The following is a 20901-nucleotide window of genomic DNA, read 5'->3' as shown; positions in this document are numbered from 1 at the left end:
TCCCACTGAGGAAGTTGTATCTTGACCACGTTGTTGGATCAATATTGTAGCCATTTCACGGACCTGGAAGTGCCTTGGCGGTGCACCACGTTGATCTAATGAGAGAATCCATTTAATAAGTGATTCTTCCTCTATAGGAGTCAACTTATGGGAATTGGCGCGGGTTTCCTTGCGAAATTTGATTCCATTCAAACGATCTTGAAGTGTTGACCGGGGAACTTCAAAGACACGAGCAGCTTCACGAACTGATTTGATTTGGCCATTCTGAATAGCCTTAACTGCTAAGGAGATCCTCCCCTCTCGTTCCACCAAGGATTTTGATGATTTGGGCATTTTTCGTGGTGATATGGATGGCTGAATAGCCTTGGTTTCAAAGGGGTGGTGATTCTTGATGGGGGTGGCCGACTCGCTTACGTGGCCGACTCGCTTACCGAATACGTTAGAAGCATTATAGTAAGCAGGCTAACTGACTGCTGTTTCGTTCCTGTTTTCTAAGTCTTCTCAAAGTGTTCTTGCACATCAATCGCGCCCAAAATGCCTGAAAACTACGGAGAGTTTCAGACGGAGATCTATGGCCGTGGTGCTATGATGGGCCTCAAGCCCAATGTCACCACCGACCCTCGTCTGCTTGAAGAACAGGCGCGCAAGGCGTTAGGAGCGCGATCATTCAACTATGTCGCTGGCGGAGCGGGCGAAAAAGCAACCATGGATGCCAATCGGCTGGCATTTCGTCAATGGAAGCTGTAAGCTTAAGCATCTATTACTTCTGATCATTACAGCGTAAACGGATTTGGACTAATGCGCAGAGACAATGGTCACTTGTAGAGTACCGAGGATGATGAAGCCGGTTCGTCTAATGCAGTAGCCACTGTGTATTCACCTGCCGATAGCTGATGATACACTTTCTAGATGGCTAACCAGGATTTAACTGTAAACCTCTTCGGTCAGGAGTATCCCACCCCCATCCTCATGGCCCCAGTGGGAGTTCAAAGTCTCTTCCACGAGGACAAGGAGACGGGCCTTGCTGAAGTATGTGCTGAGGTCGGAGTACCATACATCCTGAGTACAGCCAGTAGCAGCACTATTGAAGAAGTTGCCGAGGCGAACGGAGATGGGAAAAGATGGTACCAGCTCTACTGGCCCCAGGACGACGACGTGACTATGTCATTGCTGAAGCGCGCCAAAGAGAACGGCTTCTCTGTTCTTGTGGTCACACTAGACACTTGGTCGCTTGCATGGCGACCTGCGGATCTAGACAACGCCTATGTTCCGTTCATCACAGGAGTCGGCAATCAAATCGGCTTCAGTGATCCTGTCTTTCGCGCAAAGTTCGAAAAGGATAAGGGCTCCAAGGTCGAAGAGGACATCGTCGGGGCATCCCGGGCGTGGATCGGGGACGTTTTCTCGGGCAAACCTCACACCTGGGAACAAATTGCTTTCCTGCGGAAGAATTGGGACGGCCCAATTGTCCTCAAAGGCATCCAACATGCTGAAGACGCAAGGCTTGCCCTGAAAGCTGGTTGCGATGGCATCATTGTTTCCAACCATGGAGGTGAGTTGGCCCATCGCAGAGAAAAAGCGAAGGCCCTAACAAGCTCACTTCATTCTGTCTGACAATGCACAGGACGGCAGGTCGATGGCGCTATCGGCTCATTGGACGTGCTCCCTGAAATTGTGGACGCAGTAGGTGACAAGATGACCGTTCTGTTCGATTCCGGTATTCGGACTGGCGCAGACATCATCAAAGCACTCTGCCTAGGGGCCAAGGCAGTTCTAGTAAGCCGTCCAGTGATCTACGGGCTGGCTGTGGACGGGAAGCAAGGAGCAAAGCAGGTGATGAAAGGGATACTCGCTGACCTTTGGGGCACCCTGGGGCTGGCCGGCATCTGCGGGATTGCTGAATGCAGCCGGGATAATGTAAGGAAAGTTCAGTATCCCGGGGACCTGAAGGCAATGATGTGATATCGGGAAAATATGCCATTGGCCTCGAGTTTGTAGATATTGAATATGCACACCGAACACTCTCATCTCAACCCTAGTGTTGGAGTGAAATGAATTCCTCTTTGCGATTTCACAACTTCATCACATAAACGATCAGATAGGGGTAAATTGTAAGGATGAAAGAATTGTCCATACCTGAATTTTGAGTAGATGGCCAGGCCAAGCAACACCTCCGACCCGCTCTCTTGTTGGGAAAAAGACGGAATCACATGTCACCCGCCGGCGCATCTCAACGAATCAACCTCCCAATGCGAGATAGTCTGGCCGATGACTCGTGGCTTGCCACCGATCTACGGTTTGGGCGGATTCCTCTCCAGGAACAGGCTCTTTTGAATTCTGACGCAACTTCTGAGTATCTACCGACTTGGCAACATGCGTCCATGGCTCGTGTCAGCCCTGATTGATTGTCGCATTCCGTCGCGAAACTGCCATGATCTCGACCCGCCTTTACAATAAATGAATGCAAATTAGACCCCTGTTTCTACCATATGGCTCGGAATGTCGCGTCTGCTCGGTTTTGGATCATTTTTTGGCAAGCGCGTTGAAGCCGAAGGCGATATCGAGGAGGCTCTGGATCGTGATGGCGCAAGTCATGTGTCAGCTACTTCAGGGGCTACTCTACTGCCACGACCAGTTGCATCTGCTTTGTCAATCTTGACTCAATCGACCTCGTTGTCTTTGAAATTGGGGAGTTTTTTCGGCGGCATTGCTATTGAAGGAGCGCGAGCCACGACGCTGACCGGATTGGAGCTCAGTAGAGCAGTCATTGAGGGGATTCTTACAAGAGCTGGGCGAGATGTTGCTCTTCGAAGCAGTGGAGAGCGTGGGAAAGTGGAGGCTGAGTCGTTACTCGAACGAAGTGTATGCTGAGTTATGCTTGTTTCTTTCTAGCCGTCCTTCAAGCTGATATAGGATCCAGTTGGCCGCCCTGCACACAACAGTCACCTCCGCCTCGTTCTTTGCAGCCGCAACATTTCATTTCTCATCGACAACGCTCTCCTCCGCTGCACATGTGTCTCAGGCCCTTTTGTCTACTCTTGACGCAATACTCGGCTCGACCGAATCGTCAAGAGCTATTGCAGCTATCATAACGCTTATTCGACGGGAGTTTAGAAGTCCCAATGCCGAGATCGGTGCGGACAATATCGGTGTCGGCGACCTTCTCGTTGGAACCGTCGGCTTTGCGATGCTCCAAAGATGGGGGCGAAAAAGCACCGAGAGGCATATGCGCCTCAACGGCGGTTATGAGACTGTTTGGGATGTTGTGATTTTAGACAATGGCGCAAGGGCCGACGTCATTGGCACTCATCCGATCGAGCCTGCCGAATATTCTCGCAATGCGTTGGGGTCTGCGACTAGACGATCATCTTTCATATCGCCCGGTAATGAGGAGGAACGTTTCGATGCTGTGCAGCGGCCGTCGAGTGTGGTCGAACATGCTGAAGTGCCCGAAATGTTGCTTCCAGCTAGCGATCAACAAGTCTCTGATGAAGATATTCGCCTACACATAATGAGGCAGCTTCCGCGTGGTTGTCGTGCGTCAATCAGATCCGATGTGGTCACCACACGGACCATGACAGTCGATATTTATGATGATGACAATGCTGAGATTGCTGCTCCTCCCGGAATGATGATGATTGAGGAAAGGTTCCACAATGACAGACCGGGTGAAAACAGTGGTCTTCTTTCTACTATGAACCAGCTACCCAAGCACACGGTCGTCTTCAGGACTGCTTTCAATAAGACACAAAATGCGGATGTCAGGCCGTCTCACAGGCCTGAGGCCTCCGATTCGCGAGGACTCGAGATTCCGATAGCTACGAAAAGTCTCCCTGCGTTACCATCTAACTTGCTTGATACAAAGACGCGAACGGATAACAAAAATGATGATTCCCTGGCGCGAATCAGCGACAGCAGAGGGCTGTCCGATGAGCAGCCTTCAACGACGGGACATATGGAGAGTCTTGAATATGACAAGCCTCATAGTCGCATCGCACCGGAATTGAGTTCAGAACGCTTCTCTTCGACAGGAGCAGCACGGGATGCCAGGTCGGGCGGTGCGAAAAAATCTCGTGAAGTTTCCAGCAGTGGCCCTGTGAACGAACTAAGCACAGGATCTAAAGGGGCCTTCGGGAAAGGGTCGCTAACAAGATTGGCGCAGAAGGTAAAACCATCTAATGTAGAGAGAGACGAGGCTGGCAAACGAACAGCGCAACGATCCTCTCTCGATAAGGCTCAGAAAGTCTCGAAAAATGCGACCCAGCGTAACAAGATGCAGAAAGGGCTCCTTGCCGACAAGAGACCAGCCCACCATGACATGTCGACAACGCCAACTGTCGCGGAAAGTGCAACCAAGACGACTGGATCTCACACGAACAGAACATTGTTGCCGGTCGCGAACAGAGGCGTGCCGAGATCACCCTTACATGACCCACGGCTGCGAACTTCTCCCAGCCAGACACGTCGAGTACAAACGCCGAACAGGCCCCAAAGAGATGCACAGCCTGATTATTTCACCGTCCATGAACTGAACCAGGAGACTTTCATCACCCAATCAGACTCATTCTCCCTCCGATCCGCAGGTACACGAGCAAACTCACCAGCCGCTACAAGAACCCATGTGCGCAGTAGCAGCTCCTTGTCATTGACGCGATCCGAGACAGACATTGCTTTGTCCCTGGGTGCAGATGGCCGCCCAACGTCGTCGGGTTGGCAGCAGAGGACTACCTCGTTCGCACCAAGTATATATTCCTTAGCAACAGCGGGCTCGGAAACGTCACTCATACTTGCTCATCGTGCACGAAAGAGCGCATACGACGATATAGACACTATCAGATCGCTAACCCGTGACGGCATAATCCCCGGTATATTCCCGGAGCAACATTTTGTACAGAACATCAGACGCTTCTGCCGATTCTCCTCGGCCTCATATGGATCAAACGCTTTGAAAGTGATGGGCGTGACGAGGCCAACGCAGGCTATTCCTCACCTGGAATCCGACAGCCAGGAACACTCTGATTTCTCGGTCCACACGGGACTACCAGCGTCGACAATCCTCTTGTCGTCGTTCGTTGATCCGGCGGGAGGAACCAATGCTGCCGGGGAGACTGACAGCGGTTTCCCTTTGGTTCATTATGTATGCCTGGACCATGCTTCAAAAGCCGTTGTTCTGACTCTCAGAGGCACGTGGGGATTCGAGGATGTTCTCACCGATATGACTTGCGACTATGATGACCTCGTATGGCAAGGGAGAAGCTGGAAAGTTCACAAGGGCATGCATGCCTCGGCAAAGCGCCTTCTAATGGGAGGTGGCGGAAGAGTTATGATCACCATCAGGGCCGCTCTTGAAGAGTTCCCAAACTACGGCGTAGTGTTGTGCGGCCATTCCTTAGGGGGTGGCGTTGCCGCACTTCTAGCCACTATGATTTCGGTTCCCAACAGCGAGCAATTTGGAACCTCGTTCGTAACCGCTACGCCTCAGTCTGCCGCACGGCGGATGCTCCAAGGGAACAATGACGACGAAGACGAAGAGAGCCGTCTTCCCTTCTACCTCCCAACTGGACGTCCAATCCATGTTTATGCGTACGGTCCCCCGTCCGCTATGTCCCCATTCCTACGCCGTGCAACTCGTGGCTTAATAACGACGATCGTCAACGGCCAAGATGTAGTACCAAGTCTTTCTTTAGGCATCTTGCACGATATGCACGCAGTATCTGTCGCGTTCAAGAGTGACACCTCCGGGACTAAGTCGCATGTGCGATACCGAGTTTGGGAAGGTCTAAGGCAAAGCATTGTTAACAAATTTTACGTCAATGAAGCGCCCATGCTTCTGCACGCTGGCGATGGCCTCGGGGAAGACGCCTGGGCGTGGAAAACATTGAAGGCGCTTCGAGAAGAGATGTGTGCTCCCAAGCTGCTGCCTCCTGGAGAGGTCTTTGTGGTAGAGACGATGCGTGTTCTTCAACGCAATGCTTTTACGTCTGACTTTGGCGGGGACGGCTACCCGATGCTTGGTCGGCCTGCAACGAGGGTACAGTTGAAGTTTATCCGAGATGTCGAGTCTCTTTTTGGAGAGTTGAGATTTGGCTCCGGAATGTTCAGCGACCACAACCCAGCAAGATATGAGGCCAGTCTGGCGGCGCTTGCGCAAGGTATCCTGGACGATTGATCCGCTTCCATCGATGAAGTGAGAGCATATTTCTGATAATTATTGTGCTGTTTCCATGGATTTCAGGATGTCACTCTTTGATAAACGATATTTGGTCATATTTGGTGTTATGTATAGATTGGCTTTGACTCCATACCCCTGATATACCCCATTTCATAGCTCCAGATTTCAATTGATATGCTCTTGACCGTGCCAAATCTCATATAGAATTCCCATCCACACTGGCTCCCCTGTCAGTGAACGTGGATCATAGACTTTATCACTGAGTCGTCTCGTCGGCGGGGATGGAGGACATCCAAACTATAGCTCGTGAGACTATAGCTTGTACCTGCTGAAGGACTCAGTCCTGGCTTCAAACGACTCCGTTCTCGAGCAGCCTCTTTTCATCCTCTCAATAAAAGCCATGGCATCATAGGCTGAACGGCGCCGAAGCTCAGCTAAAGCCGATCTTAGCATAGCCGAAATTCTGCTGTGAGCCTTTCCGGCATCCTGATTGCACAGCCCTGATCGACCAGCTATCGGCGGCTGCGATTGCGCCCGAGCAGCAGCTGACGCAGCGATATGCTGCTGAACAGATAGCAACCAAGAAAGGAAGACCACGGTCATTTAGCCCTCATTGTTCACAAAGTATGCCTCTCATCGTCCATTACGGGGTGTCTCCTTTTTCTCGCCAAGGCCCTTCTGCGGCCTCTCTTGGATTCTTTTCTCAAGGTCGTCCATCTGTCTCTCGACAAGTTCCTTCTTAGACGCCAGGTTCTGTCGCATGGCCCGTAGTGACGCAATTCGTTCGTCAATTGTAGCTTCTCGAGATTTCTGGACCGTCTGTTCCACGCAGAACAAGTCTGTCAGATCGACATACTATTTTGCCATGGGTTGAGCTATCATACCTTAGTAACCTCTTGTTCGGTCTTGACGCTGGCGCCGTAAAGTGTTCCTGCGATGGTGATTGACGTGACGGCAGCAGCCAAGGCAAGCTTCGGTACATTTCTAGGAGCAGGCATGATGACAGTTATTCTTGCGCTACCAGTGATGCATCTCTGACAACGTAAGATGTTGATGCAGTGATCTGCAATGAGAGAACATTTGTAGAACTGCCTCTCTCTACCGCCTGACCAATGGGGGAATAGATTGATTAGCCCCATCGGGAGTCGCGTCGCGTCATCCGCGCAGGAACTCCAAACGATCTGTATCAGAAAGTTGAAAGAGACAACGACCTTCTTTTAAATGCGCCTATGGACGCAGAGCCTCGCGCATCTCTGTCAATATGCCGTCATTGAGCACGGTTCCCCGTCGTCGGCAGCGGTCGGGGAACGAAGACGATGATGAAGCGTCGACCAACTCATCGAGAGACACCACGCCTGCGTCAAGAAATTCAATCAACGGCAAGCGACGTCGGCTAGATCCGGTCCAGGATGGCGCGGATGAGGAAGGAGATGACGCTGAAATTGGTAGCGAGGGCAGTGATGAAGGCACGGAGCAAAACACTCCTGGGCTTACGCAAGCTGATTCCGGACCTGCACAATCCTCCAATTCTCAAACGACGTCTTTAGCGAATGGTGAGGTGGCTGAGGATGGCTACAAGCCCGGCGCTATTTTACGCATTAAAGTCACCGATTTCGTCACCTACACATCTGCCGAGTTCTTCCCTGGGCCGAAACTCAACATGGTGATTGGGCCAAATGGAACAGGGAAGAGCACTCTTGTCTGCGCAATTTGTCTAGGTTTGGGATGGGGCCCGCAGGTACGAGCATGTTCATCTTGAGACACTACAACACCATTGCTAACGGATTCTACGCCGATCCATAGCATTTAGGACGAGCGAAAGATCCCGGCGAGTTCGTCAAACACGGTTGCAGAGAGGCCAGCATTGAGATTGAACTGGCTAAGGGGCCAGGGCTCCGTAAGAATCCGGTTATCGGTCGAACAATCAAACGCGAAGGCAATAAGAGCTCGTTTACAATCAACGGAAAGCAGGCTTCTCTCGCACAGGTTAAAAAGTTCGCTCAGTCATTCGCCATTCAGATCGACAACTTGTGTCAATTCTTGCCGCAAGACAAAGTGAGCGAGTTTGCTGCGCTGACCCCTGTGGAACTGCTCAATTCAACGCAGAGGGCCGCTGCTGGACCAGAGATGATCGAGTGGCATGAGAGTCTGAAGAAGCTTCGAGCTGAACAAAAGAAGTTGCAGTTAGATAACCAGAGTGACAAAGATTTGCTAGCAAATCTCGAAAACAGACAGGAGATGCAGCGAGTAGACGTTGAGCGGATGCGGCAACGGGCCCAGATCAAGAGGAAGATCGAGATGTTAGAGCATCTCCGTCCAGTTATTCATTACAGAGAGGCCCGCAACGAGTTGAATCGGAAGAAGATCGAGCAAAGAAGACTCCGAAAAGAGCTCGAGGATTTGGAGGCTGAACTAGAACCTGCACTGAGAGCGGTCAATGCAAAGCAGAACTATTGCTCGGAGTTGGATGAAGTGGTCAAGTACAAGAAGCGATGCTTTGAACAGGCAGACCGCGACGCCATGGAGATCGTGAAGAAAATTGAACAATTTGACGATGCGCTGAAGGATCTCAATAACCAGATTGAGGCTGAGAAAAAGAGTGGCCAGAGTTACAGGCAGGAAGCGACCAAGATCCAGCAGACAATCAACAGGCTCAATCGCGAGCTCAATGAACAACCGGCCGAGTTTGATATCGGCTGGTATAATGAGAGGATTGTGGGTGCGCTTCGAGTGTGATCAGAACGTATGCTGACTGTCTCCGCAGAAAGAAAAGCGTCTGGCAACCAGAGAGCTTGAGGGGAAAGCAACTGAAATCCAGCAAGCTCGACTGCCGCTTGTTGAAGAGCTCAAGTCGAAGAACGATCAGATTAGACGAGCAGAGCAACAGCTGCACAGTCTCGCCTCCCAATCTGGGCAGCAAGAAGCCAAGCTCCGTAAAGCGTCACGAGATTCGTATCAAGCTTACAAGTGGTTGCAAGACAATCAGGATAAGTTTGAGAAGGAAGTTTTCGGACCGCCAATCGTCACCTGCTCGGTCAAAGACCCCAAATATGCTGACGCGGTTGAGTCATTATTACAACGAACGGATTTTACTGCCTTCACCACGCAGACTCGAAATGACTTTCGGACCCTGCAAAGAGCCCTGATCACAGATTTGAGGCTTCATGACATTAGTATCAGGACTTCAACGACGCCTCTAGGAAGTTTTCGTCCACCCGTCTCGGACGAAGAGCTAAGGTCGTTGGATTTTGACGGTTGGGCGAAGGACTTTCTCAGCGGTCCCGAGCCTGTGCTTGCCGTTCTATGTAGCGAAAACCGGTTGCATCAAACCCCTATAAACTTACAGGGCATCTCGGACGAAACATTCACCAAATTGGAAAATGGCTCGATCAGTTCCTGGGTAGCTGGGAAGCAAACCTACCAGATTGTCCGGAGACGGGAATATGGCCCTGGTGCGGTTTCTACCCGTGTGAGACAGGTTAGACCGGCGCAGATCTGGACCTCCCAAGCAGTGGATGTTCTAGCGAAGCAAGAGGTAGAGCGGGAAATTCTTGCCCTGAAGGACGAAGTAAGTCAAGTAAAAGAAAAGATGGAATCAGAGCGGAGCCGACTCCACAGGATGGGTGAAGAGAAGAAGGAACTAGATCGCGAGAGGGTAAGTCAACGGCAGTCGTAGAACTCTTTACTTTCGCTCACTCTTTCCACCCAGGCTACACTTGAAAAGGAGAAAGCCGAGAAACAGACAGCACTCGTCAACTATAGGGCTATTCCTGAAAAGATTCGTAAGTCGTCCGATCTGCCTATTCTCTCGTCTGTCGATCGTTCTCGTCTCACGTCACGAAAATAGGTCAGCAGGAAGCGAAGAAGAAAGATATCGAGAGACTGTTTGGGGAGATGAGAGTCAGAGTCCTTGAAATTCGCGGTCGCCAAGATCAGATTTCAATACAGAAGGCCAAGGCAAATCTTGAATATGCGGTACGATGGACCTTTGACGATTTCTCAAATCGTCATTACCATGCGTTTTAGAGACTGACAGTACGCGCAGGATGCTGTTGAGAACCTTTGCAGACTACAAGAGGAAGCTACTCAACTTAGCATACGTCTTATTGAGGGCCTTTCGGATTGCACGACGTTAAGAGAGCGCAATCAACATCACAAGACGAGGCTAGACGAGAAAAGTGCCGAGGTGAAAGCGGCGCATGAAGATGTTAAAGCTCAATCTGAAGCTGTGAGGAAAATGGTCGATCAAGCAAACAGGGCGATACGGCTCGGCAACGAGCAAGAGGACTTGCGTGAATTCATGCCCACACTGGTTGAGCATACTTTGGAACAGCTTGAAGCGGACATCGATTCAGAAAGAGCACATCTAGAACTTGTCCAAGGAGGCAACGCGAACGTGATCAAGGAGTTTGAGGAACGCGAAAAGCAGATCGAGAAATTGCGAGACAAAGTCTCCGAGTTCCAGAATCAACTTGCGGAGTATGACCATGCCATCAACGAAATTCGTGGGAAATGGGAGCCCAAATTAGAGGAACTTGTGAAGAGTATCAGCGACGCTTTCTCAGACTCCTTCGCTCGCATTGGATGTGCTGGTCAAGTCACCTTGGATAAGGCAGAGGACGAGGAAGGTCCCAATGGCGAGCCGGGAGGCAGCAATTTCGGCCAGTGGTCAATACAGATCCAAGTTAAATTTCGAGAGAACGAGAACTTATCCGTACTTGATTCCCATCGACAGTCGGGCGGAGAGAGAGCCGTCAGCACCATTTTCTACCTGATGGCTCTCCAGTCGCTGTCGGCCTCTCCGTTCCGTGTCGTTGATGAGATCAACCAAGGTATGGACCCACGAAACGAACGTATGGTTCATGGTCGTCTAGTCGATATCGCTTGCGCTCCAGCGCGCAATGGAGGTGGCGGCCAATACTTCCTCATTACTCCCAAACTTCTCAGCGGGTTGGTCTATAAACCAGGTATGAGAGTCCTCTGCATTTACAGTGGTGAGCATATGCCTGAGGATTACAACCTGCTCGATTTTGGCGGAGCCATCAAGCGCATGAGGGCATTGAATGCCAAGAAGAAAGGCAAAGCAAGAGCTATTGAGGGTGATGGTCATAGGAGCAACGGCGATGTTGATGTCTACGGCTGATGGAGAATTGTGTTGTCTGATTTGTCTGTGATACCTCTTTCTTTTTCGTTTGCTGTCGCAATGATCCCTTTTTTTTATCTATGGCAATATCGAGGGCATTTAGGTTACGGACTGAGCCAGGGCAGGTGTCGGGTTTGGAGGTTGATTGGCTGTACAGATATTGTCAAACATATCCAATGATCATAGAAGCTGCGTTCTTAGACGTGTCTCAAGATGAGAGCACTTATTTGGTCAAATTTCAGACGTATGCATGAGATGAGCCAGATTGAGTCATACTTTGGTCTATTTTCTATACTGAGGAGTCTACCTTAGAATACCGAGGTGATTAAAGGTACCAATCAGTCAGATGTACATAAATTTGTCATCTGTCTTCGAGGTCATGTCACGTCACATATCTCACAAAGGAAATGACTCAAGGAAAATGATAAAATAGAACAAAGAGACATGTTCGCCGGGCCCTTTATTCCATGCCCAATGCTTCCCAGCCCGAATACCCCAGCGACGCCTGGCCTTTATCATCACGAAAATCAGTTGGAAAAAAAAAAAAAAAAATAGAATATACACAGAAGAAGAGAAATTGCATGATCGTGCCGATCCCCGGACACCTATCCACACAAAGTAATTGCAACAAAACTTGCGCACGCATAAGAGGGTATCATGAAAGAGCAGAGGCAGAGCGGAATCGTCGCTGGCTGGGTTGATGGCAAGAACGGGGTTGGGTAGTTTTGTTCCTATTTCTTTTTTCTTTTTTGCCTTTTTTCTTTCTGCTTTTTGGGGTTCCTCCATGACAGATGTCATGATGGCTGTCTCAGGGGAACAGCGGAGTTGAGGTATTTTTTTTGATTGTTGAAAGCGAAGTCGCAGTCTATTGGACCATGGCGGTAGCAACCGGGCGGCCCGTATGGCAACCACGCTCGTGACGCTTCATATTGCTCCGTACGCTAAAGGCCTTGCCGCAGCCGGCATGTGTGCAGCGGAAAGGCTTCTCGCCAGTGTGGCTGTGGGAATGGATGCGCAGGCTGGATGGCCGCGAGAAGGCCTTGTGGCATGTCCGGCAGATGTAGCGATCATGGTTCTGCTGGTAAGGCGTGGAACTGGACGGGGGGAAGTAGTGGTGATGTTGCCAGGCGGGGGTGACGGGAGAAATCATCTGTTGATGACCCGGGGAAGGAAGAGAGGCCGCGGATGTTGGAGGGAAGGAGCCTGGGTTTTGGAAGGTGTTCGGCGCAGGGTTTCTTTGGTAGTAAGCGGCAGTTGATGGTGTAGAGGGCTCGACGGGAGAAGAGAAGGACGACACGCTGGGAGCAGGCGAAGCATATGGAGCGCCGGCGGCATGCTGAACGGACCCTTGGCTCGAGATCGAGGATCGATCCGTCGGACTAGGAAGCCCAATTGGCGCCTGAGAATACGTTTCGGTGTTCTTCATCACAGCGCTGGAGCTGGTGGCAGAGACAGACGATGCCGAGGGAGAATGGCCATTACTGTGGAAGCCCGAACCAGGACGCAGTGGCGGCGTTGGTGGCATGGCGTGTGGTGTGATCGAGTCATATGGAGGCCCCGAATCCCTGTGCGTTGATAGACTGGTTCTTTGGCGTTCTGTGGTCTGCGAGTCAGTCATACTGGGCTTTGTGATGAGGTATTAAACTGCGAGAGATCATACTTGCTGCGTGTGCGGCGGCACCGTCTGCGTTCTCAAGCAGAATCGAGATGGAAGGAAGCGAGCATTTGGGCTGGTCCTCGGCTGGAGGGGACAGTGGTGGCTGAGGGGTACGAGAGTAAGACGTCGTATGTGTTGGTGCAGCAGAGAAGTAAGAGCCCGTATATTGTTCGGAGAGGCGCTTGTAATGGCTGGCTGATGAATTCTGAATCGATCTTGACCTGAAGGTCGGAACTGTATCCGATTCAGAAGGCGAGATGAGGCTTGCGACATCCATGGTGTTTGCGCGAAAGGTATGCAGTGGCCGATATGATGGTAAGGTCCTCAATGGTATGCGCGGTGGGAAGCTGAGAGTGAAGAAGAGGAGGGAAGATGGCTACGGTGGAACCATATATGAAGGCTGAGCGAGTAGTGAACTACTTGAAGCTCAGGGCCAATCCAGATTGTCTCCTCTTCGAGTGGGGATGTGTCTGGGACCAGGGGGATAGAATGGGGTCTATACTTTATAGACGAGGAGAGATGGGTAAGGTGGGGGAGAAAGTCAAAGGCAAAATATAATTATAGCTTGGAACTTGGTAGAGATGATGATGCACCGTAACTCCGTCTGCCAGGACGAGCGGAGGTCAAAATACAAAGCACGATATGAACGAAGCCGAATGAGGAGACAGGAGACCAGCAACATGAACCTGTTCCTTAATTATAACGATGGTAATTATGATGAAGATAATAAGAGCCTATGTTATTATTTTGCTTTCATTTTGATTTTCTTTAATCTTGATCTTTTTTTATTATGATTTTGTTTTACTTCGGAATGGGTATTGGCAGGCGAAAAAAAAAGGAATAATAATAATAAAAATAAAAATAAAAATAAAAATAAAATAAAAGACTGATCCGGTACAGCGGATTGTGTATTGAATGGTAATAGATGGGTATCACCCAAGGACGTTTAGAACATGTTTTTCCTGAGCCAGCAGGGCAGTAATGTAAGTATTTTCCTGGTATTTTCGTTTCGGTTCTGTCTCACCAGGGAGCTGATACCTCCATCCCGAAGCTTAATTAATGAGCACCAGGAGCCTGGATAAGAGGTCTGGTGGTAAGATTAATATTCATTTTTGCTTTTTCTCGCCCAATAATCCATACATTGGCGACGTGGTCTCGTACCCGGCGTTAAACACTCTGTATGGCTAGTCCGCAGGTGGGTGGACAGATGATGTGCGATTAGTTTGTATTGTTTTAGGTAGGCTCGACGAGAGCTAAAAAAACGTGCGCCTCCCGGCCCACTCTTACAGAGGCCACCGTACCCCGGCTAAGTTGGGGCCGTTCATTGGATTGTTCCAGCTTGCGATTTCACCTCCAACGGGGTCTTAGCCTTGCGTCAAAGTGCGACTTGACTGTATGCTCTGATCAACCTCTTGCATGCTGGGAATCTCCACGTCGCGCTCGCCATGTCATGACGAGAGATCATCGAGGGAATTGTTGTAAACATTCCTGCTTCTTCTGAAGCAGTCACTCGTAGGCCTGACATTAAGAGCCTTGGTCACTCTGGCGTATGCACTCCATACTCCGTTGTGTACTTGGGGGCTTGGCTACAGAAGGTCTGGTCCTAGTGCAGATCCAAGGACACTCCAGCCTCAGTCGAGTTGTTGAGATTCAATCATCGATCATCATTTTACTCTGGGGAGAAAATCATGGCAAATCCTAGGTTCTCCTATGCGGGAGACCAGCACTGTAAACGGTACACGGCCCATCCAAGTTACGTATTGCCACCATCACACCGAAATGGACTCGCTAGCCGATCAATCCAAGTGGATCCTGGAGACAGAATATTCTACCTGTCACAACGATCCCATGCCCCATAAACGGCTGATCGTTGCCGCACGATCACGCGTTGGCAGTTTAATGAGAGCACTGATCTCATGGTCCAATTTCCAATCATAAAAACCGATAAATCATCATCGTAATCGACTGTAGATCCTTTTGTCTGGGCGGTCGATGGACATGCTCCAGTTGTGAAGATACCAGCCGTGTTGGGATTAGCCTTCGGGCTCGCCGTAGAGGTTACTGTTTCAGCATTCGAACTTTGGATTATGCTTGGATCACCAGTTTGATGATCCTCCCAACCGCCGAGATTAGCTGGTTTTCAATCTCATGCTTCTTTATTTTATTTTGATCTAATATAAAGTCGTAGTCTGTCCGAGAGAAGGGAACTGGAATAAGCAGACAAAGCAAAGCATAAATGAACAGGAAAAAATTACAAAAAAAATAGAAGAAAATAAAGAAATAAAAAAAATAAAATATAATAAAAACTACTTATATACATACGAAAACGAAGCGACAGGAGACACCTATCCCAGTTGGGAAATATCTCCGTTCTGGAAGCCGCTATCATCCTGGATAGTCCCATCTCCAACCAAGTCCATGGTGGTGGATGACGGAGTTGTGGGCTCGCAAGCACGATGGGAGAACCGGGTCTAATCCATATATAGTCTAGCCCCATCCACCCAGAAGGGGATTTCTGAACGATTTTCCTTCTCCTTTTTGCTTGGGGGCTAAAGACATAAGGACTTAGTGTCTTGACGGAACCGGAGATTATTGTGGCGCTGGCAACCAACGAAAATCCCAGATGATCTCAAGCGAAATTTGGACGAGCGTGGGTCTGAGGTACCTTAGCTACGTAACTACTATGTACGTATCTACTGCGTATTCCGTATCCGATAGCAGACTCGTATCACTTATTCTTTTTGCTTCTTTTTCCCAAGGGGCCCGGAGGGTGATGACTGTATTCCTTCAGCACTGTTCAACAGAAGGGCAAAAAGGAAAACGGGAGAGATGAGACATGACACGACCAGAGAAAGGCCACCTCCTTGAGTGTTGCATCATTGATCGAACCTGAGGGGATACTGGCAGCCCTGATCGCCCATGCAGGGGAACTAGCTTCGATAGGTCATACGCACAAACAGTACTCCGTAACAGTTGTCCCTCTCCTTAAGACGAGTCGTTAGTGAAGATGCATATCCGCGCCACCGCTTAGAGAAGAGCTGTATCTTGGACTCAAAAAGTTCCCCCCGATTCGCTTCCCGCGAACAGATGCCGACCGATCAAAATGAAAGTCTAATTCAATTCCATACACTGGTTAGCGACGGCCAGAGCGTCAGGCGCTTGCTCTTTGAAAGGAAAGTAATTTCTCTCGATTTGAGTTCACTATGAAAAGATCATAGTGGTCCATGGGTCCAAAACAAAGACAATATGGAATGATAAGTGAGTTCTCTGGGCCCATGTCTTGGCTCTACCGGTTCCATGTGCACAAAGATGCCTCGGCCGACAACCTACGAAACTAACTACCCAAAAGGGTTACAGAGACGACCGGCCTTGTTACTAATAATTTAGCTGAAGATCATCACTTTGTCAATCTGTTCTGGAACCAGAGGATCTTCTGGGAGGATGGCGTACGGGAACGGAGAACAGAGAGGATCATGGATTCAGGATGTACCAGTTCCCAGAAGTCCAGAAGTTGCATAATTTGCTGTTCAAAAATCAAAACTCAACTTCAGTGTTTTATGCAGTAGACTAATCTTCCGATTGTGACCATGACTCCAATTACTGGTTGCTCGATCTGTCTTGTCACGTGTGAGGCTGTAGGATACCCCTGCACCTTTGGATGCAGCTCAGACAAATCCGGTTATGTTCCCGTTGGTCCATAGCTGTGTTGTCAATCATTCTAAGTCAGTTGCTATTATCACACTCGCTTGTTAGTAGATATGGCATTCGCATGTCATTGAGGCATAATAATAATCAACGTAACTACTAGTTGTCTCGTACGACTCTCAGCGTCCATTATTGATTATCCCTGCTGAAGCCGAGGATCATCCGTCGGAAGCGAAGGTCTCATACCTTAGTTACTACTCCGTATGCCCCTCATAAAACATCTCCCAGAGTCCCAGTTCCATATCCACACCCTCCGATTCACCCTTAATAGACTATCCCGCTAGATCGTCTCATGGAATATCTAGAAGCCATACCTCCTCGGCCATCGAAACTAGTTTCTTCGGGAAATCATTTCCTTCTGGGGAACGATATCATTCTACTCTCTTCGAGAATGTCTTGGATTCTAATCTATGCTCTACAATAGACTACCATAACTAGCGATCCTCGGCCGGAGATTGTCTCAGCACAATTAACCACATAGCTTGTACCTAAGGTCCTATGCTCGACCAACTGGACGTTTGATAGTTTCGTTCCATAGAACTTCTATCCCTGATCCTTGGTATTGCCATGGACACCTACGGGCTAGCCTGTTTAGGTTCCTTTGTTACGCTAGCCAGGATCGCCACGCGATTCATGGGCCGAGAAATTGCATAGCCTGGCGAGACCTCAATCGAGTGACTGAAGCTCATAGCTACCACCACAAGAATAATAACACTTGGTTCATGGTCGCGTGGACTTATTCCACCTCGCACAAAGTATCTAACTGTACGGAGTACGACACTTCTATATCCTGTACTCCGCGTCAGGACCGACTTTACTCCGACCTTCAAAACTTCCAGAACATACTCCGTAATAGACAAAGCAAGAGCTATCGCACAATTCTATATTCAATCGTTCATGGAGGCTGAGTTTTGATGATTGAGTTTGAACTACACCGTAGGACTTCGCTTCGAGATCCGACGGGATACCTGACTAAGACCTCGATAATTACTGGTCAGATTCGAGAACATGAGCGTCCATGTAAGTATTCTGAAGACTTTACCGAGTAGCATTATTACACAGATGCTCTTCTTGTATGGTTATACTAAGTGATTTACTCATAAGTGGTACAAAGACTTGCAATTAGTAGTATATGGAGCTATGAGCCTCGCTTACATCATTGTGGTGGGTCGTTATTCCTGGCAAAAAGACTCATCCATCGACGAAAGGGGAAGGGGAAACAGATGTTGTACTCCACAAACTCCGCGACCGTTCCTGACACAAAGACAAAAAATAATAGCAAAATCGGTTACACGGTTCATCTACATCCGTCGTTCTGGATCCAACGATGCTAATTAAGAGCGAACAAGGCCGAAGGATGAAGGGGTGAAAAGGCATAATGATTAGGTATGAAGTCTGCGACTAATCCAGAGGCTACTGTGCTATCCCGCCCTCGACCAGGAAGTCAAAGGTACCAGAACCAGAATTAGAACAGATTGACCGTCAGGTTCCTGAAGATCCTGACCACGATGGTGCTGCTCATTAAGTGATTTTCTTGTCTGGCCGAAAATAATGATGCCGGAAGTAAGGGGGAATCACAGGTGGAGTCCTAAAAAAGCGGCATTATTCAGAAGTCAAGCGGAAAAGGAGTAAGCCGCTTAGTCGCCTAGGAAAGGATATGGTCTCTGGAGCCTATCTAGGGGGATTGACAAGAGATGATGCGTGATGATCATCGAAAGCCTTCAACGTCCATCCAAATGGCTCGGGTGAACTACCGCAACGCGTCTAGTGGCGGGATTGAAGCGACCGATTTTTCCACCTCTCTGAAGCAACATCAGTCACATCACCTCGAGCTACAACTACAAGGCTGTTTCCATGATAAGGTTTTGCCGCGTAGAATCGGGATATGCTTGAGACTATCGATTCATCATCCCTGCCATTATTGCTATTTATCGCCCCCTCATGCGACTAGATAACGAGTCCGAAAACTCCGTGAACATAGCCGGAAGTTGGCCGGATTTGCCGGCCATGTTACTACCCCCCGCGCAATTTACTGAAAACAAGCTGTGCCAGGCAACAGACGCAGGATGATGAAAGTTCAGATAATATAATCATGCTGATCTTGTACCTTCGGCCTTCCAAGCTTTGCATAGTTTCATACTTGGTCACGCTGCATGCATGGACCGTAGAGCACAGGTCCATCGATCAAATTCAAAACGCGACGGCAGCTGGTTTTATGTTTAGGTCCAGATACGCCTGTATGCATACTTCAGATATTTTATACGAAGTGAACAGTGTCTATATGTTCACCTCCGCAATCCGGCCACGCGAGACGGGGATACGGAATGGGGTCGATCCTCGTAGCGTAAGTGAGCTCATCACTTCGAGGCTTGAACGTCTCAGATCAAACTGAAATGTCTGTGCTTCGACTGGCCTTTTGGAAAGGATGTGCAGGATCTCGCTTGCATTTCCTCGGAAATGATTAGTTACGTTGCACAAAGGTGATACAACACATGGAATCAGGTGTACGGCATGGTTCTGGGCTGAATCTGCCTGAATGCCTCGAGATACCTACAAGAGTGGCACTGCAAAGGTTTAGTAGTGTATCTGACCGACTTAAAACCAAGGTCGAGTTATGGAGGCTGACTTCTTGATGCTGGAACCGACCCTCGAAGCGATTATGCACATGTTGCTAGTAGTACAGTTTCATCTAGCATGCCTGGTGTTAATGTTCAATCACCCGTGGGGTAAAGAGAGAACCACTAACTGCTAGACACCAGCTGAAACACGCCGCGGCGTAGCTACTCAACGATCTCAGGTACAAAGTCAGTTTTCAGACCGCCACGTTGAATTACTCGAGAAGACGGCCGCAGATCCTTATTATGCTGCATAGGGTTATGTGCTGCAGTCAGGCAACCGGCCTCGTATATGATAAGTCACATAAGAACAAGGTACCCTACATGTTCACGCACATTTTCAGCATAGCTGTGATTCCCGACTTAAGCTGTATCAGAAAGCTGCCTGCCTCCTGAGACGGTGACCAGACAACGAGATTGTCTGAAATGAATGTCATTAGACGCGTCTGATTGGGTAGATCGTCGAGAGCATACCTCGGTTCATTGGCCTAAGAAACCTAAAATCTTACTACGGAGTACTCTGGTTTTGAAATTCCAAGAAAAAGACTACGTATGCAAGACGGTGCCACTAACCGCCCGTCGCACCCCTTTTAGCCTCCAACTTTTGGCGAGAACTGCTGGAGCGGGCGTCCCACGGGCTAAACTCCTCTGAGACAAAAGGGGGGCGCTAGCATAGTAGCTGCCCACTCACTCCACTCTGGGTCTGGACCCTGGTCACTTCACGTGGCAGACGTCGGCTCCGCTTGCAGGTGTCGCTCGGGCCTTCCCGAGTTTGGCACCAAAGCCGATGCAAGGCTTGTCATGGCGCCTTCCTCCTGACAATCCTGGTCGGTGGTCTGTTCTATCCTTGTAAATCATATAATACAAAGTACGGAGTATCTTACAGTCTCACACAACTGGTGGGTTGATGGTAAAGTACTAGTTGAAAAATAAAAGACACCCTTTATGTTCATCCATACTGATCAAGAGGCATATGGGACATCATTATTTACCAGCTATTTTGGTTCCTCTCAGGCCCAATTCAATGAAACTGACACTATCACTGCATGCCGATGATGCTCATCTGTCCGGGTTGGAATCAATGTATTCCGTACTTTGTATTGTAAATAGGAGGCTGGTTGGTATTAAAGCTGATTTTCCATATTTGCAGCTGGGTAACACCTTGTAATGCCAGTATGAGTTTCTTTTGACTTTCCCCGCCGATCATTTATACATAGAAATTTACTCCGTCCAGTTAGGCACCTGATGTGTTCACAGATGATCACTTGATAACTATTTGCTTCTTCTTAATATTTGAGGAGAACCAACGGTCAGAGATTGACAGATCAGGCGTGAGATGAATAGTCAATCGTCACTACGTGTCTGACTCGTTAAGTCTTGCCAATTACTATGGAAGCGCCGACGCTCACAGGCTTCATCGCCTGACTACGTATCCATCCACTGTCTTAAACAAACACCCTAGACAATCCAATTAATTAAGGTTAACTCGAGTCATGTCACCCACATATCCGCCGGCCGGACCAACCAGCATCATCTCTCCAGTTGCTCCAAGACAGATTCTTGACAGCCGAGGGTGATTAACAACGGAGCAAAGTGCTATTTGCGGCGG

General features: G+C 49.2%; 5 protein-coding genes across 5 annotated transcripts, besides 4 other annotated features; 3 read left to right on the top strand and 2 right to left on the bottom strand.

Annotated features, from left to right (window-relative positions):
- Nucleotides 1-300: part of a mobile genetic element that runs on past the window's edge.
- Nucleotides 301-398: 98 nt separating this feature from the next.
- Nucleotides 399-431: a microsatellite.
- Nucleotides 432-534: 103 nt separating this feature from the next.
- On the top strand, nucleotides 535-1962 carry NFIA_049040 (lactate 2-monooxygenase; the record flags this gene model as incomplete). The annotated part of the gene is made up of 4 exons (XM_001257462.1): nucleotides 535-743; nucleotides 826-847; nucleotides 910-1552; nucleotides 1625-1962. The coding sequence occupies 4 exons, from the start codon at nucleotides 535-537 to the stop codon at nucleotides 1960-1962; spliced, it is 1212 nt and encodes a 403-aa protein (XP_001257463.1).
- A 537-nt stretch (nucleotides 1963-2499) lies between these two features.
- On the top strand, nucleotides 2500-6169 carry NFIA_049030 (putative lipase; the record flags this gene model as incomplete). Its single annotated transcript, XM_001257461.1, has 2 exons — nucleotides 2500-2862; nucleotides 2921-6169. 2 exons carry the CDS (start codon nucleotides 2500-2502, stop codon nucleotides 6167-6169), a joined length of 3612 nt encoding a protein of 1203 aa, XP_001257462.1.
- A 636-nt stretch (nucleotides 6170-6805) lies between these two features.
- Nucleotides 6806-7170, bottom strand: NFIA_049020 (uncharacterized protein; the record flags this gene model as incomplete). Its single annotated transcript, XM_001257460.1, has 2 exons — nucleotides 6806-6991; nucleotides 7057-7170. The coding sequence occupies 2 exons, from the start codon at nucleotides 7168-7170 to the stop codon at nucleotides 6806-6808; spliced, it is 300 nt and encodes a 99-aa protein (XP_001257461.1).
- Nucleotides 7171-7433: 263 nt separating this feature from the next.
- Nucleotides 7434-11315, top strand: NFIA_049010 (DNA repair ATPase SMC5; the record flags this gene model as incomplete). Its single annotated transcript, XM_001257459.1, has 6 exons — nucleotides 7434-7910; nucleotides 7976-8887; nucleotides 8937-9827; nucleotides 9882-9954; nucleotides 10020-10147; nucleotides 10218-11315. The coding sequence occupies 6 exons, from the start codon at nucleotides 7434-7436 to the stop codon at nucleotides 11313-11315; spliced, it is 3579 nt and encodes a 1192-aa protein (XP_001257460.1).
- An 865-nt stretch (nucleotides 11316-12180) lies between these two features.
- NFIA_049000 (C2H2-type zinc finger protein) lies at nucleotides 12181-13249 on the bottom strand (the record flags this gene model as incomplete). The annotated part of the gene is made up of 2 exons (XM_001257458.1): nucleotides 12181-12911; nucleotides 12976-13249. 2 exons carry the CDS (start codon nucleotides 13247-13249, stop codon nucleotides 12181-12183), a joined length of 1005 nt encoding a protein of 334 aa, XP_001257459.1.
- A 551-nt stretch (nucleotides 13250-13800) lies between these two features.
- Nucleotides 13801-13856: a microsatellite.
- Nucleotides 13816-13856: a microsatellite.
- Nucleotides 13857-20901: the final 7045 nt, after the last annotated feature.

The sequence above is a fragment of the Aspergillus fischeri genome, genomic scaffold (genome assembly GCF_000149645.3).
Source record: "Aspergillus fischeri NRRL 181 1099437636266 genomic scaffold, whole genome shotgun sequence".
Classification (NCBI taxonomy): domain Eukaryota; kingdom Fungi; phylum Ascomycota; class Eurotiomycetes; order Eurotiales; family Aspergillaceae; genus Aspergillus; species Aspergillus fischeri.
Note: the sequence above shows the minus strand (reverse complement) of the source record. Positions and strands in the feature narration are given on the sequence as shown.